This window comes from Trichophyton rubrum (assembly GCF_000151425.1).
Source record: "Trichophyton rubrum CBS 118892 genomic scaffold supercont2.11, whole genome shotgun sequence".
Taxonomy (NCBI): Eukaryota; Fungi; Ascomycota; class Eurotiomycetes; order Onygenales; family Arthrodermataceae; genus Trichophyton; species Trichophyton rubrum.
In genome coordinates, this window is record NW_003456418.1 from 665,414 (window position 1) to 682,224 (window position 16,811).

The 16,811-nt window shown below is 47.2% G+C and overlaps 5 protein-coding genes across 5 annotated transcripts; all 5 read left to right on the forward strand.

Moving 5' to 3' along the window:
* Positions 1 to 1,092: 1,092 nt before the first annotated feature.
* On the forward strand, positions 1,093 to 4,078 carry TERG_08006 (uncharacterized protein). The gene has a single exon (XM_047748865.1). It carries the CDS (start codon positions 1,759 to 1,761, stop codon positions 2,413 to 2,415), a length of 657 nt encoding a protein of 218 aa, XP_047604856.1. The 5' UTR covers positions 1,093 to 1,758; the 3' UTR covers positions 2,416 to 4,078.
* A 616-nt stretch (positions 4,079 to 4,694) lies between these two features.
* Positions 4,695 to 5,624, forward strand: TERG_08007 (uncharacterized protein; the record flags this gene model as incomplete). Its single annotated transcript, XM_003231660.2, has 1 exon — positions 4,695 to 5,624. The coding sequence occupies one exon, from the start codon at positions 4,695 to 4,697 to the stop codon at positions 5,622 to 5,624; it is 930 nt and encodes a 309-aa protein (XP_003231708.2).
* Positions 5,625 to 7,851: 2,227 nt separating this feature from the next.
* On the forward strand, positions 7,852 to 9,268 carry TERG_08008 (uncharacterized protein; the record flags this gene model as incomplete). Its single annotated transcript, XM_047748866.1, has 4 exons — positions 7,852 to 8,172; positions 8,237 to 8,776; positions 8,843 to 8,948; positions 9,027 to 9,268. The coding sequence occupies 4 exons, from the start codon at positions 7,852 to 7,854 to the stop codon at positions 9,266 to 9,268; spliced, it is 1,209 nt and encodes a 402-aa protein (XP_047604857.1).
* A 1,123-nt stretch (positions 9,269 to 10,391) lies between these two features.
* TERG_08009 (uncharacterized protein) lies at positions 10,392 to 11,555 on the forward strand (the record flags this gene model as incomplete). The annotated part of the gene is made up of 3 exons (XM_047748867.1): positions 10,392 to 10,971; positions 11,025 to 11,305; positions 11,376 to 11,555. 3 exons carry the CDS (start codon positions 10,392 to 10,394, stop codon positions 11,553 to 11,555), a joined length of 1,041 nt encoding a protein of 346 aa, XP_047604858.1.
* Positions 11,556 to 14,122: 2,567 nt separating this feature from the next.
* Positions 14,123 to 15,688, forward strand: TERG_08011 (metallocarboxypeptidase A-like protein; the record flags this gene model as incomplete). Its single annotated transcript, XM_003231664.1, has 6 exons — positions 14,123 to 14,447; positions 14,517 to 14,752; positions 14,817 to 14,919; positions 14,986 to 15,138; positions 15,195 to 15,317; positions 15,378 to 15,688. The coding sequence occupies 6 exons, from the start codon at positions 14,123 to 14,125 to the stop codon at positions 15,686 to 15,688; spliced, it is 1,251 nt and encodes a 416-aa protein (XP_003231712.1).
* Positions 15,689 to 16,811: the final 1,123 nt, after the last annotated feature.

Genomic DNA, 16,811 nt, shown 5'->3' on the forward strand with positions numbered 1-16,811 from the left:
CTTATTTTTAGAACTCACCTGAATCAGCGTATGTACGCTGAGATGCCAAATACGTGCTAGAAGGGGCCTGAAACAGCCGAGGCATAGTAGGCTGGTTGGATTTGATATATGTGGCACGACGATCATCGCAGCAGCTTACCCCTGAACAACGACGGACAGACTGAGGGAATTTTAACCAAGCAATGCTCTCTGTAACCTCACTGTATTATTATACTTGCCAGCAGGACCGACAGCGAGGAAAGCAACAGATGGCGTCGTCGTGTTAGCTTACCGATATATCGTTGGTCAAACGGTAGTTAGCTTGTTAGCTACCTAGCTAGTTAGCATCCCTGGCGGCCTTGCATCCCGCGGCTGGGGAACAAAGCTGATGCCGGCAATTCTCCAGCCCTCGGGTTTGATCGACTTTGCAGAGAACCCTGCAGATACGGGATCGGGATTTGCTCTCGGCCACCTACAAGTCCCGAGATCTCGAGCCCGAGTCAGCTTGGGAGACCAGCTTCTGCGACCTGATGGGCTTGATACTATATCGAACCCACCTTTCGCCATCCAGTTCTGCTTGTCTATCTCGAGCGCCGTTTCGGGATCAGTTTCCGGACCAGATCGATGGGCGTTATTGGCCGGCTCAGCGTTTCGACCCTTCAGGCTCAAACCGTCAAGAAGATATGGCAGTCGATCGCTGTCCTGCAGCAATCACCTCATGGCGGCGAGGGTCCGTTGAGTGGCTTGCTGGTAGCATCCCTGTACTGCATGAATATATATATTTGAGCATTGCGTCCCTTCCTGGCCGGCCGCAGATCCAAGAGGAACAAGTTTACCAGGCTGGACAGAATCAATTGCCAAAATGCAGCTGTCTCTGATCACCCTCTGCACCCTAGGCATTGGAGCCACGGCTGTACAGGCAGCTTTGGCTCCCAACAGTACATGGCCTGTGCAGTCCTATAACAGCACCAAAATTCGTGCTTCTGTCCTCGAGACCACCAAGATGGGCGAGACAGACCCCGGATATATCTTTGTTACACCCTGGAACGGCCACCGCAGTGGGCACCCGTCAATCTACAAGGACGATGGCCAGCTCGTTTGGCAGGGGCCTGAGGGAACTATCTTCGGGTTTCGACCTCAGAACTTGAGTAACAACCCAATGCTCGTTTTCTGGGAAGGCGATTTTACGGGCACGGGCTATGGCCATGGTGCTGTCAATCTTCTGAACAGCTCTTATCACCTCGTGCACAAGGTCACTCTTACCGAAGGATACTTCAATACGGGACTGGATCACGAGGTTGAATCTCACATTGACTATCACGAAGGAATCGTTGAAAATGACAAGAAAGCTCTCCTCGTGGCCGCAGCAAATATCACTCAGGCAGATCTTCGCTCCGTGGGAGGTCCAGAGGAAGGTTGGGTCATTGACGGCTTGATCTACGATATTGATATCGAGACGAATAAGGTCCTCTTCCGCTGGAGTGCCGTGGAGCATATCGACCAAATCCCATTCAAACTATCTCAGCGTCCGCTGCTGGATACCGGCACCTCTGAGAAAAACCCTTGGGACTTCTTCCGTGTATCCTCCACCGTCAGATATGGGGATGATTACCTTATCTCCTGGGACTATGGATGCAGTGTCCTGCACATTGCTCGCAACGGTTCGGTTGCTTGGAACCTTAATGTAAGTGGCCTTTCCTTCTCCATCTACTGTGATACAATTGATGTTGATAGGCGGCTAATGCGGGATATTAGGGCATAACTGGAGGTGACTTCAAAATGAAACCCAATTCGAAATTCTGCTTCCAGTACGGCCTGCGCCTAGGAATGCATACTGATGAAAAGATCACCATCTCTATGCACAACAATGACAATTCAGAATTTAGCAATACAATGAACCCTACCACTGGACTTGTCTTGGACCTTGACCTTAAAAAGATGGAAGTCGTTGGACAGCGAAGAATGTGGAACCACGAACACCCTATCGTTTCAAGGGACCTGGGGAGCTTCCAGGCCCTAGGTACTGGCCATTGCATTGTACATCACGGTCAGATTCCGCTTATCGAGGAGTATAACAAAGACGATGAGCTCGTCATGCAAATCCGCTATGGACATGATTTGGTCGACGCCTCTTATCGAGTCCATCGAGTTTCCTGGACCGGAATGCCTATAACAAAACCGAGTGTCAAGGCATGTCGCAAGGCGGATAAAGATATAGTGGTATATGTGAGCTGGAATGGCTCAACCGACATTGAATCATGGAAGGTTTTCGAGGTGTCTGAGGGTAGCATGCCAAAGGAGATTAAAGATGAGGCGTGGACCGGGTTTGAAACTACAATACAGGCGCAGAGTGAAGCTAAGAAGGTTCTGGTTGCTGCGGTTGGCGGGTATGGTAATGGGGTAGAATCTGACCCTGTTACGGTGGATGAATGCTGATCTAGTCACTTGATTTCATCTTCTCTTTGACTTTGAATTCCGTGCTAGAACTGATCATAATGAACGGCCTATTGGCTATACTTTGACGTTATATAGTTGACACTATCCGTATACATTGAGTTATTGAATTTTCTCACCAACTCACACTATTCGGTTAAAACCCCATCTATGCAGGTAGAAGTTGATTGATGATAACAATACCGCGCTTTCCTGCCTTCATGTATTATTACGAAATAAAGTATGATTCGTGAGCAACAAGCGTTTTGGCTGAGCTGATATACTACAACAATAGCACATTAAAAGTGGGTGTCGTTGAGACAATGGTATATAGCAAGGGCAAGGCTCTGGTACTGCTCATATGTACGCTATTCCTGGTGACAATTGGGGATTGAATTGTCCAAGCTAGATCAAGTCCGTAGGATGGTCCAGCATGGCTAGGAACGATATGAGGTGAATCAACATAGACTGGTTAGTTATCAATCAACAAAAATTATCCCCAGCTAGGATGTGATGCTCAAATATTGCGGTATCAATTTAGTAATGTTGGTCTGTCAATTGTTTGTAGCGAACTACTAGCTAGGCGATAATCCAATAAGCATTCGGCATAACAAGTTAACTAGTTAAACCAACCAATAATAATTTAGTATTCATGATACTCGTTAACTTTGTGTCAAACTTCAGCTCTGCCTACCATTAGTGTGGGCTCACTCCTTTTGGTGTAGTGGCAGACTTCGACACTTTGTTAGTTCATTAGTTATAGTTAATGAACCAATGGAAAAAGCACAATAACTAGTTATTTTAGTGTATTCAAGCTTTTGTCCTCGAACATCCAGGGATGACGACCAGAGATATGCAGAGTGTCGAGTCTACCCATAAACTTCTCTTCATATCTTCATGCTCTCCTCCCTGCTGCTGCCTAGTCAAATACAATACAAAGGCATCTTGGACGCATGGCTCTTGATAAGGGAGTTAACGCGTAGCCACCATGGCTGCCATGCCTAGTGACAAATGATCCGCGAAATGGAAGCCAGACCGAGATATTCAAGAACAGAAACCTGACGTCCCGGAGCCAACGTGGGGTACTATCCAGTATGCATGGTGCTACTAGCGAAGGATCCAAGGATCTTCTTTCTCTTGGCCAGTCGGGATTGAAACTTTGACATGCATAAAAGCGTTCAGAACGAGCAGTCTGCTGACATTTATATTACTGGATCCCCGGACTATCTCTCTCGTTAACTCGCTGGTTGCCTCTCTGGCGTCTTGTTACTCTCGAAACTGTCAACTAGCCAGGATAACCGATCAAGATGGCCTCTTCCAGCCCATTACCCCTAATTGGGGAGCCCCAATGGAAATGGATTATTCCGCTTATTGTCACAGTCATTGCGATATATGTGAGAGGAAGCTAACTGTTTGGTTACCACGCCAATCTATAACCACTTGAAGGTACCCAGGAACTTAAAGATCCCTCGGCTAACCATCTGAATGCATCTAGATTCCACTGGTTGCGGCGTACCGTCTGACGCTACATCCTCTTGCGAAATATCCTGGGCCGCTCTGGAATAAGCTCTCTGACTGGCCATTTTTCTTCGAAGTCATAGGCGGTGACCATCATCTGGAATGTTTGAGGCAGCATGAAATCTATGGTATACTGAATATTTTCTTCGGAATAAAAAAAAAAAAAATCTAACTAGATTCTCGAGCGTTATAGGTCCAGTAGTGCGTACCGGTCCCAATAAGCTGTCAATCAACAGTGCATCTGCTATGCGACAGATATACCACCGCAATGCAAACGTGCAAAGAAGCGACTGGTATCTGACGCTATACGCTTCTACTTCATATGCGCATAACGTCCACTCTGAAACCAACAAGAAAAAACACAGCTTTCGACGCCGTGTGATGGGGCATGCATTCTCAGATGCTGCTCTAAGGTCTTCAGAAGAGTTCATCATTGAAAACATCAAAATATGCTGTGACCAATTGAGCAAGACAGCCACGTCTCCCGAGAACTGGGGAACTCCTCAGAATATGAACCACTGGTGTACATACCTCAGCTACGACATCATAGGAGATTTGGTATTCAATACGAAGTTCAACTGTCTTATAAGCGAGGAAAGCAGATATGTTCCCGCTCTGCTCATTGCAGCCACCCAATTTCTATACAATGTTAGTCGAAGCCCGTTGGTCCCTGTTGTCACAGCGTATTTCAACTAACTTATTCCTACTAGCTCGGTTATCTGCCATTTGCAAAGTTTGTTCGACCTTTACTCGGAACCAAAATAATGGAAATCCTTGGTGGAAAGTTGGCACGGAATGGAAAGCGTTATAACGAGTATTGCGCCGAGCAGATGAGCAAACGTCTTCAGTCTACTGACGTGAACGATCCTGGTTGCCATAAAAAGGATCTAATGCATTATTTAATCGATGCAAAGGATCCAGAGACTGGTCAGGGGCTTACACGTGCCGAACTCGCCGCTGAGTCAAATCTTTTGGTAGCAGCAGGATCTGATACAACATCTACGGCCCTATCTGGCGCTATCTTCTACCTTATTCACAATCCGGAATGCTTAGAGAAAACAAAGACTGAGATTCAATCCACCTTCAGTGCCGTCGAAGAAATCCGAGGTGGCAGCAAGCTCAATAGCCTTACCTACTTGCGGGCAGTTATTGATGAAACCCTGAGACTTAGTCCCTCGATACCAAGCAATTTGATGGTAGAAGTATTACCGGGAGGGATCACTATCGAGGGAAATTACATCGCTGAAGGGATGACGCTTGGTGTCTCACCGTATGTCCTTCATCACAACACACAATATTTTCAGGATCCTTTTGTTTTTCGGCCTGAACGGTGGGCTGGAACTGACAAATCATGCTTGGTGGTCTCCGAGCACAATAAAAGCACGATTGAAGACGCTGCCAATGCACGGTATGCCTTTTTCGCATTTAGTGCAGGCTCCCGAGGCTGCTTGGGAAAGAATTTAGCTTATTTGGAACTCATGATGACACTCGCAACACTCATCTTCAAGTTTGATATGCGGAGTCCTCCAGATGATGACGGGCAAAACGATACTGGAACAACTTATAGAAGGCATCCAGGTCGATGTAGAAAAGACGAATACCAGTTAAAGGACCATTTTGTGCCGGAGAAGCAAGGGCCAATGGTCCAGCTCAGGGAGAGGGCCTATAAGATTCAGCCTGCGAATGGTGTCTGAGGACACGGGATTTAAGTCAATGCAGGGACCCATCTACAATATGCAAATTTGCTCAATGATATGGAAACGGAGTATCTTTCAATACACTCCGTTAGCCGGAGTGTGTTCTCTGTTTATGTAACTCTTTTGGTTACGATACAACTGAGACATTTATGCAAGCCTTTATAGGATATAGAACTATGCATTCTGAAAAATTGTCAAAGCCCCTGATTGACGGGCTGGAGAGCTCACAGCTCTTCTTTGTCATTGTGCAGCCTGCCGAGATGCCCACTGAACACAGGCAGTCTAGTCCTATCTTTGGTTGCGAGGTAACTGTCATTTTCAGAAATGACGCATATACTCACAATACTTGAGGCTTCTCATGTCCTGGCCCATGCAGCCATTTTGGGTCGAATGCCATCCTCACTTGCTTGTTTCTCACTATGGCTGCATCAATATTGGTGTGCAAGATCGAGTGCGAGAAAAGAATTCTACCAGCGGTCATTCGAAGTAAGGTTGGAATTTATGGAGTACAGGAACCCGATGTTGCTCATCCACTTTGCCCATGAACCATATTGAGTATGCGTGCTGCCACTAGCAGCATTCAATAAGCCTAGAGCTTACGAGATTCGATACGTTCGGTCCTCCCTCGGATTTTCCAGATTGATACCCGGAAAATACTTGGCCTCCATGCAGTTCTAATTCCTATTTGGTGCTCATGTTTGGTGGATAGATTGACCAAGTAACACCAGGTCTGCCGGTTTCCCTGATATCAATATCTAACTTATTTTCCCCCAGTTTGCGCCTTTGGAGTCTATCTGCTTTCAGATGTTAGCTCTTCCTTCATGTGCCACAGGTTTCGGATAATCCTCCCGTACCGCTGATCGTGGAAAAGCGATCCCGTCTTTGATCAGGCATCGTTCTCCAACTGCACTTTTCCAGGGAAATCACTTTACCCTTCGCTCACGCGATATATTCATGTCATTTTAGAGCTGATCGCACGAGTTGCATGTCAAACCTGTGAAATCTTTAGTGGCCGTCCCGGCTGGTGGTGTAACGCATCCGTTTATTTATATTAACCGGTGGTGCATTGTACTACCCCAATGATTACGTCTACCGAAGGTATCATGGAAGAGGGTGTGCAACCAACACTCTGTACAGAACCTCAGAGATCATGGCGTATGAGCTAAATAAATGCTCTAAATGTCTTATGCATTTTGCCTAACGAGTAAGTGGTTTCAACCAAAGCATTGCCCGTGATAATGGCTTTGATGCACCATTCATACCATCTATGACTTTGAGAATCTTCGCCAGTGCAAAAACAATTTCTATGGACTTGGTCATTTAACATGGTCACCAACCAACGGGATCCTCTGATCGGGATGTCAGAAAGTTAACCACAAAAACACAGGCGATCCTTGACCTGGCGAGGCCTCTGCCCATGCTCAACTGGGGGCTTGTCCAATTCCCTTCATCTCTCCCAGTGCCACCTCCATAAGCAAGATACGCGGGCCGTCTACATCCCTTCCAGGAAAAACCCTTATGCTTGGTCTGCTGGATAGCTTCCGGTTATGATTATATATTCCAGGCAGCATCTCTTTATATGTATGCCTAGAAACTTTCAAACTGATATTTGGCACATCTATGACTGCGCTGCCCCGTGCCGGTATCTACACACATGTATAACCCACATGTTCATACTATTGCACATGCTTCACTGCTGGCAGATATAGTATGTGGCAGGTGAGTGGTGACGCCAGTGACGTTCTTGATACCCAGATGATTGGATTATATCCGATATATCTCCTACAATTTGCCCGAAAGAGTTACATTAACAAGTTCTAAATGAGTTCGATACCGCGTTCATGCTAAAGTATTTTGGTGCTGCTGTCCGACAAGGTCACTTGGTCTAGCATGGTGAGCTGGCTATAGACTGGCTTGTGGTCCCTAAAAAGGCATAAAGAATCTGTGGTATCCTATAATATGACTGTATCGGGCTCATGCGGTTTGCTCTGAACTACGTTCGCGGCAGCCACCCAGTTAAGGTATCATCAATGGGGCATGGGGTGCGACACTTGTGATGAAGGCTAATGTCAAGTACCGGTGATTATGCCTCAGCATACCATAAGGAACCAACAGGGGCGTCAAGAATCACTATATAAGTCCTGAAGTTGACCCTTTATATCTAAGTAAAAAATCATACTTTTTTCACACCATCAATTAAGTAGCAACTGTGACATACATGACCATGGGTTTTTTCCGCCATTTGTTTTCACTTTCTCTTTGTGCCTTGTCACTGGCCATTCCCTCCAAGTTAATTGGTCTGGAGAACACCCAGGATGTCATCCCCAACTCCTACATTGTTGTGATGAAGAGTACCATTTCAGAGGCCGAATTTCAAACCCACCAGGCATGGGCGTCCAAAATACACCGCCGTAATTTGGGTGAGCGAGATGAAACGTTGGGCGGGCTGGATGGTCTCAAAACAACCTTCGAGTTCGAGGGACTCAAGGGATATAGTGGCGCTTTCGACAAAAGGACGATTGAATTGATCAGTAGAAATCCAGCTGTATGTGGCTAATTGACCCAATCAGCCCTGCGTGTGCTTATGTCTGACTATCTCAACCAAACAGGTCGACTATGTTGAAGTAGACCGTGTGGTAAAACTAGATGCCATCACCACTCAACGCAACGCACCATCCTGGGGACTTGGACGAATCTCACATAAGAGTGCTGGTAGCTCTGACTTTGTGTTTGATGACAGCGCAGGGAGTGGTATCACTATCTATGGTGTTGACACTGGCATTGATATTAAGCATCCTGAATTTGGTGGCCGTGCAACCTGGGGAACTAACACCGTTGACAATGAAGATACGGACCAGAACGGCCATGGAACCCATACTGCTGGAACATTTGCAGGTGCAACATATGGAATCGCTAAGAAAGCCAACGTCATCGCTGTTAAGGTGCTTAACGCCCAGGGAACTGGGTCTACTAGTGGTGTTATCCAAGGTATCCAGTGGTGTACCGACCATGCTGGTAGAAATGGTTTGAGAGGCAAGGCAGCCATGAACCTGAGTCTGGGTATCCGTGGTTCAACTGTTTTCAACCGCGTTGCAGAAGCAGCGCAACAGTCCGGTATTTTTCTAGCTGTGGCGGCAGGGAATGATGGGGTAAGCATATCCTCCTTGTTCGTTTCCTCTTGTCGAGGCATATCAGGAGGCTAAGATACTTGAAAGACCGATGCAGCACAGTTCTCTCCAGCATCCGCTAGAGGTGTCTGCACTGCTGCTGCCACCAATTCCCAAGATGCGGCAACATCCTGGTCCAACTATGGAGCTGTTGGTATGTCCATTTCCCTTCAAAAGGCCCAGTAGAAGGGCCTTCTGCAGGCTCAAGAGGGCTTACACCCTTCATGTATAGTCGCAGTATATGGTCCCGGAGCCGATATAGTTTCAGCATATCCGAATGAAGACACAGCAACTCTATCCGGTACCTCGATGGCGTCTCCTCATGTCTGTGGAGTTGGGGCATATTTGATGGCACTGGAGGGAATTGGACCCGATAAGGTCTGTGACCGCATCAAGGAGCTTGCGGTGGAGAGCGTTACGAACCAAAAGCCCAACACAACCAGGAAATTGCTCTATAATGGCAGCGGCGCCTAAATCCATTACCAAGCCAGCGGTGCTGAGCCGGCTGACAGGCGTAGGAACGAATCTTCTTACTTTCCTGCTAAGTCACTAGGATGGTGCATGCAAGCTTGCTGTGATATTTCACAGTATATTTTTGGGCTCTTGGAGGAAATGCTTGGGTTATCATGTGGGATAGGAGTAACTACTCCGTAACTAGTCGATGCTGTGTTTAGATCACATGTAGTTAATGAATTGACTGAGGGTTCACGGCGTATCTCTGATTTGACTCAACTGGTAAAAAGAGGGGTCCTTCAATCTATAGCACTTAGTGTAATTCGCTACAAACTTTTGAATCAGCTGGCCTCAGGTAGTTACCAAGGTCGGAATGAAATATCCGGGCGTCTATCTCCACCGACTGCAACGCTACCACGAAAACCGCTTGGCCGGGAAACAACATGAATATTGTGATGTTATCTTTACTTTAAGTATGCGGTCGTAGACGAGGGGCAGCGGCTCTCTGAGACGTGGAGGCTCCCCCGGAGGAGCAACTCGAGCTGCCTGAAATAGTCAGTATTACAAAGTATTTTAATATTTAAAAGAAGGGGGAATAGATTACCTAGGGCCTTTAAGTACCTTTAACACTATTTAGAGGCCTAGAGGAGCGTTGTGGTAGAAGATATATTTTCTAAAAATGGCCATTTTGTATGGGAAAATATGTGTTTGTTGAGCCTGTAATGTTCGTTGAGCTGGCGGACCCTGTTTTGGCCCGGTTACCTAAAGTGGGTTTCAAGACTCCATACGAATATACTTTAGTCTATTCTTAGGTCATACTCTGTCGTTGCCAGAATCCACCAATCATATGAAATAATAACTGTATCCCATTTTGGCCATACGAGTGCTCCCTCAGCTCGCAATAAAAGAAAAAGAAAAATTCACTACTCCCCATTGGATTATTAGCCAACTGTTGATCATGTATTTCTATTGGCTAATAATATCTGTTATAAATTTATGCGCGCCCATTCAACCAATCAACACTATTGACCCCTTATGCTTGCAACGGGGTGCACGGGCCATTTAGCTTTTAACTAGCGATAGCAAGTCTTGGCGCACGTCACTCCCTCCAGCAACTTCGTCCTTTTAATGTCCTCTTCTTTCAATGCCACAATTCTGCTTCTCCTCGAACACATTATTGCATGAGGGAAGGAACACTCCAGAATTAATAGCAGGACATAGAGTTGCAGAAATTTTCACTCTTCTGGTCATTTGTCATTTTCCTTCCGTCAAAACGACCATGGGCAGCATCACAAAATCCGAGCCGTCAGGGCGCTTGCTCAGAGGCCAGGGACCTCCACCAACCCCGACGCCAACCCCCCAAAAATTATTCAATATCGTCCGTCAAAAGATCCTCGACGCCTACGAATTCCAAGACCTATCGTTTCAGAATATCTCAGATGCTACTGGTGAATTAGTGATAACTTCTCTTAGCGAGGACCAAGACGTGGAAAACGCGTGTCCACGGTTAGTGTTTCTCTACAAATCTCTGTTATGGCTAGTTTTTAATAACTATGACAGTATAAACTACAATTCATACACTCAAACTCTTGACATTAGAGTCATGCCAACATTTATCCATGACGCGCATCAGTCATGGCTAGTAATGGAGATGTCGCGCATGGTTTCAACGGGTTTTGTAACCCAAGCAGAGTTTGACTCAGTTTCCTTTTTAGTCGGAACAAGTATGCATCTCCATCCTTACCTTGGTTTTACACTATTGCTAATTGAGTAATAGCATTTCGAGGCTTTCAAGGGCGCTACGCCAATTCCTCCAAAGAACCCGACACTTGTCTGCTCCCAAGCAGCCAGCATTTTCCAAGCATTGTCATTGAAACGGGTTGGGCAGAGTCGTGGCCAAAGCTTAGTAGGGACAAGGACCTCTGGCTACAAGGCGGCTGTCCCGAGGTTCTACTAGTCTTCTTAATTAAGTGGTCAAACATTACCAGCGATAGAGTGAAAGGTATCATTGAAGTTCACCAACGAGATAGTGGTGGGACAAAGCTGCTGCAAACAGAGGTACCACGATCCAATTCTATCCACACATTTTTGTTTATTTGTTTATTGAGGAATATCTAATTCGAAGTAGGATATCTTTCCACGCCCGGCTACTTCATCTACACAGTCTATCCCTATATCTCGTCAACAATTTCTCGGATCAAACCTACAAGCAGGGGGTAATACTACCCAGATATATGAGCTTTCAATAGATCGTTTTCGGGAAAAAGCTGAGGGATTCATAAGAGGAAAAGGTTTGACCCCAGCTTAATCACGCAGTGGAGCTTAAGTTGCAGTTGGCAATGCCTCAGATCTAAACAAGATATTTCCCCAATACTGTTGGGGATGACGGCAATCTTTGAAAAAAGGAAAAGAAGTTTTCTTCGCCTTCTCGATAGTCAGTTTTCGTTCTCCGGACCAGAATCGCAAAACGAAACACTGAAATCCTCCCTTGGTAAGTACAGGGCATACAAAATACCATTTCCACGATGTTATCTAGGAGGTTCTGAGTGGTAGAAAATAAATTCATAGTGCCGTCTCCTCGTTTACCTTATATATACTACATATATGACATCCGCTATATGTATATCTCTGCGACGTTGACCCGCCCCTTCTCCGTCGCTTCACGCAGCAACTCCCCTTCCTCATCGCGCTCCGGATACTGCCACGAGTCTTTAACAACGAGGGTTGCTCGGAACTCATCTCCGTCAAGATGCGTTGCGTCCTCCAGCATGTCATCGCTCGCCCAAAACGCACTCCGCACTCCTGACCACCTCGTCAATGACCAGGCGCTCTTCTCTGCTGTCCCGCTCTATCTTTATGTAGTGCGAGCCATCAGCATTAGCGTAATACTACTATACCCTATGGCATGCTGTAATTGTGGTTCTGCACTCGGCGGGAGAGAGCCACTTAGTAATGAAAGTGGCACATTAATGGTTCGAATCCAAGCCATCTCAGCTAATTGTCCTCTCCATTTGGAGTCCTAAGACGTAAGACTTCAATATGCCGGGTTGTATAATAAAAGCTTCATCTTGCAGGCGTCCATAAGCCCCTCTTCAGTCGTTACTTATAATAACGAGTGGAGTTCCGGCAGTCACCACAGGGACCTCTTGGGCCTATGAGCGCTAGCAGATACCTCAAGGATGGCTGAGACGAATCGAAGGCCCTCCTCGCGGATGTCAAACCGCTCGGACGCAATCCCTCCCAGGTGGTGAAAGTACTATAGCCTCATGAGCGACCTATAGAGCGTGAAGCCTAGCACGAAGAGCCGAGAGTCCTGTGTAGCTAGCACCTCCCTCGCATATCCTCCCTAGGTTGAGCCTGGACTGGGTTTCGTAGCTTGGGTTGTTCTTCAGCTCTCTGGGAATAAGTAATGTCCACCTGGCCGAAGAGTCAGTCACGTGTAGACCACCAACTTACTAAGCAAGTGAATTACATAATTAAGTACTCCGTAAGTACGTAAGCAACTACTTATGTAGTTCCAGGCTGGGGAATGCGGGGTTGACCAGGGGGGCCATTGTTATTTTGCCTGCGACAACTAAAATCCCGGACTCTTTTGACTGCAACGCTGGCCCACTCGGCTAGCTAGGACTTGCTTGCAAGTTAGACTGAGAACATCAGCCTCCGGACAGAAAGCCTCAGGGGGTCGCAGCCAACGAAGCGAACGACAGGGCGTCCCTTGGCCGTCCAGGGCGGCTGGCTCGAGTTGGAGGTGACCAACTAAAATCTCCGGCACGCCGTTCCAGAAATTAAGAAGCCAGGAGTCGGAACAGACCCTTCAAAGGCTTGTTGTATCGCGCTTGAGTACAGGTCCAGCACATCAATCAGCGAAAAAAAAAAAAAAAAAAGGCACAGCTTAAAATAGTCTTGTCATGCCTATATATGTCACTCTGAAACAATTTCCAGGACCTTGCAGGGTGGACACGATTCTCATGCCATGTTGGCTTCTCTGGTTTGATTACGGTTGTTTATCTGTGGAGTCAGCCAGAGATCGGCACGGCGGTCTTTCAAACGACCCGTGATGGATGTTCATGACGCCCCATCTCGTACTCTTCCACTCAGGCGTGTTTTGCGTTAGGCTGCGCTTGTTTGCATGTGTGGTCGACAAGTGACGTCTTGTCATGCCCATGATTGCATGCTCAGTTGCGCGCGGCCTTGCCGTATGCCGTGATCGTCATACAGGCTCTGATATCGTAACCACCTTGTGAAGAACGCCCTAAGACAATCTGGTAACTATATGGGACAAAACGGCTGGCTGCGGCAGAGGTCATCTTGTTCCTGGTCCTGCTTCTCGCGTCATGAACCTGCCCGGTTGCTAAGATTACCCGAAATAGCCACCCCATCTGTGAGGGTGAGCGCTTCATATGCCTCTCTATAACCAGTACTGGTTAAGAGTGCTACCCGTCTATTGGGTAGTTTTCTTAAGGATATTGTGTCAGGTTGTTAGGGGCTCTGTGCCTCCTGAGGTCGAGCCACAACACAGCACCCGTGTTTGACATGAATGGCAACGCCATGTGGGTGCTGCCTTTACGCTTCATAATGTGGTCAAAACTTAAGTGTACGGAGTGCTCTCTGGCCCATTATTATTGTTATTTCAGTCTCTCAGACAGCCTTCTCCACCTTGGAGGGAGAGGAACTTAATTCACTACGGCTGATGTTCTTTTTTTTTCCCGCTGATCGGCAAATTTGAAGCATGCGTGTTGCTATAAATACTGGGCTTCGTTCCATCACGTCTGCTGAAGTTAAGCAGAAAACCTCAGACACTGGTGTCTGGCTTCTTCCGGCAGTTGTATTCCCCCTTTTATTTTTTGGATATCCAATTCCTCTACCCTCGCAACAATGCAGTCCCTTTTGTTGCTTGCTACGCTTCTAGGCTCTGCACTGGGCGGTGCCATTCCTTCCCAGAGTGCAAACTATAATGGATACAAAGTCATGCGCGTGTCTGGAGATGATACCAGCAAGATCTCGCACATTGTTTCCAAGCTGGGCCTGGAGACCTGGAAATTCCCCAAGGCCGCTAACGCTAATGTCGACATCGTCGTTCCCCCCAAGAAGGTAGCCGAGTTTGAGAAGATGTCACACGCTGCTGGCCTCAAGAAACAAGTCATGCATGAGAACCTAGGGGACTCTATTAAATCCGAGATGTCCTTCCGTCCTTATTCCTGTGAGTTGCTTACCCTCCGTATGTCGAGTCATATTACCTGGCTCAATTACTTACGTTGAGTTTTCGCAGATGGCGGCGCCAACGATACTTGGTTCCAGTCTTACCACAAGTACGAGGATCACTTGAAGTTCATGAAGGACTTTCAAAGTGCTCATTCTCAGAATTCTGAGATCGTTACGTCTGGAAAGTCGCATGAAGGCCGTGATATCACCGGTGTTCATGTCTGGGGAAGCGGTGAGAAGGGATCCAAGCCAGCTGTAGTCTTCCATGGAACCGTCCACGCTCGTGAGTGGATCACCACCATGGTAAGCTAACCATAAGGTATCCTTTCAAAAACATAATTATTACTAACTTTATATTTACTACAAGACCGTTGAGTACATTCTTGCCCAGCTTTTTGATGACAAAGAAGCCGGAGCTGCTCTTCTTGAGAAGTTTGACTTCTACATCTTCCCGATCGCTAACCCCGACGGTAGGATATCATCCCCATCCACGATCTTACCTGACACAGTTACTGACAGTTACTAACCTCGGATAGGCTTTGTTTTTACTACTGAGAGCGACCGCATGTGGCGCAAAAATCGTGAGCAGAACGAGGGAGGCTGTTATGGCACTGATCTCAACCGTAACTGGCCATACAAGTGGGAAGGTGATGGTTCCACCACTGATCCATGCTCCGAAACCTATCGAGGTACACACCACTGCCACCCGAGACATATCTACTATAGATGCTGACCCGTAGTACAGGACCCTCTCCCGGCTCTGCCCCAGAGACCAAGGCTAGCACCAGTTTCATCAAGGGTCTCGCTGATGGGGCTGGCCTCAAGATGTTTGTTGACTGGCACTCGTACTCTCAGCTATTCATGACCCGTAAGTTCACTCCATGTATAGTATTCAGTAATGCACCGTACTAAACCACATGTTCAATAGCATACGGCTACAGCTGCTCTGCTCGCGCACCAAACGATGATGTCCTCCAGGAGATGGCAAGCTCGTTTGCTGATGCTGTCAAGGCCGTCCATGGAACAAGCTTCACCACTGGCCCTATCTGCAATACCATCTACCAGGCCAATGGTAACTCTGTCGATTGGATTGTCGATGAAGTCAAGGGCGAGACAGCCTTCGCTGCAGAGCTCCGTGACACTGGCATGTACGGCTTCGTCCTACCCCCAGAGCAGATCATCCCAAGTGGTGAGGAAACCTGGGCTGGCGTCAAGGCGATGTTCAGCAAGCTGAAGTAAGCTGGCTGCTCTCTGGTCTCTGTAGTTAAAGAGGTGTAGTCCTGGGACTACTCTTTGTTTATAATACCTTACTTCTTGTACATAGTTGTGTGGAATATATGTATGCCGCTGCGTTGGTGTAGCCGCACTTCATCTCCAGAACCTAGCTCCTCAGTCTATTATCTTTTATCATATACTGCCAACTGCCATCTGGATCTCTATACGTGTCGCATCCATGGACGCAATGGCGCTTAATCTACCACGTGACCGATCTCAGTCACCAAAGCGATCGCTCTAAAAAGTAGCTTAGTTCAGCCCTACGTCAACCGGCTTCTCCCCCTGGCAACAACAACTGCATCATTTGCTATCTTTTCCTCATGCTGAGAGCTGGGAGACATCACTAAAGGCCAACAGTACAGACCCCATGTATCCTAATGGAGCCCGCCGCCGCAGGGCCTACCACCTCGCGCTTTCGAGAAACCTCGGCTGCCTCTCATCCATCGCAATCCGATGAAGCCAACGCTCCCCGCATCGCGCACACACTGACAGCTTGCATAAGGTGCAAACAGGTAACGGCCATCACACCCTTTGCTTTTTATTATGCATAGCCCTTTATTCCCCTTTATTCCAGCAAGCAGCCAGAGTCGTCTAAATACCCGTAAGATTAGTGCCGGGACTGATGTGTGTTGAATTTATAGAGGAAATCCCGATGTGACCCAGGCATCCCCCGGTGCGAACCTTGTAAAAGAAGTAATTCGAAATGCGAATACTATGACCACACCAAAGAAGCTACCATATCGCGTGCATACATTCTAGAATTACGGGAGAAAATTAGAAAGCTCGCTCGCGAGCTCGAGGAGCTCGAAGATGAAGCCGACCGGGCACCGGATGCTGAAGCTATGGCGCGTGGAGCTGGGCTTATCAAGTTCAAGGAGACGGACGAATCAAGGTTTTTGGGCCCTTCGAGTGGTATTGCCATTACCCGGTTTGTGATGGACATGGCAAAACAGAATACAGGTTCAAAATCCATCAAAGAGGTGGTGAATGAGAATACCGCGCAGCAGATCAAGTCGGTCTTTGATATCGAAAGCCAAAAACCAACTTCGAAGGTTTATCCTATGATCAGTTCTGTCGCTGAGCCGGA

Coding starts and splice junctions, on each gene's coding strand:
- TERG_08006 (XM_047748865.1), top strand. CDS start 1,759: ATGAAACCCAATTCGAAATTCTGCTTCCAGTACGGCCTGCGCCTAGGA.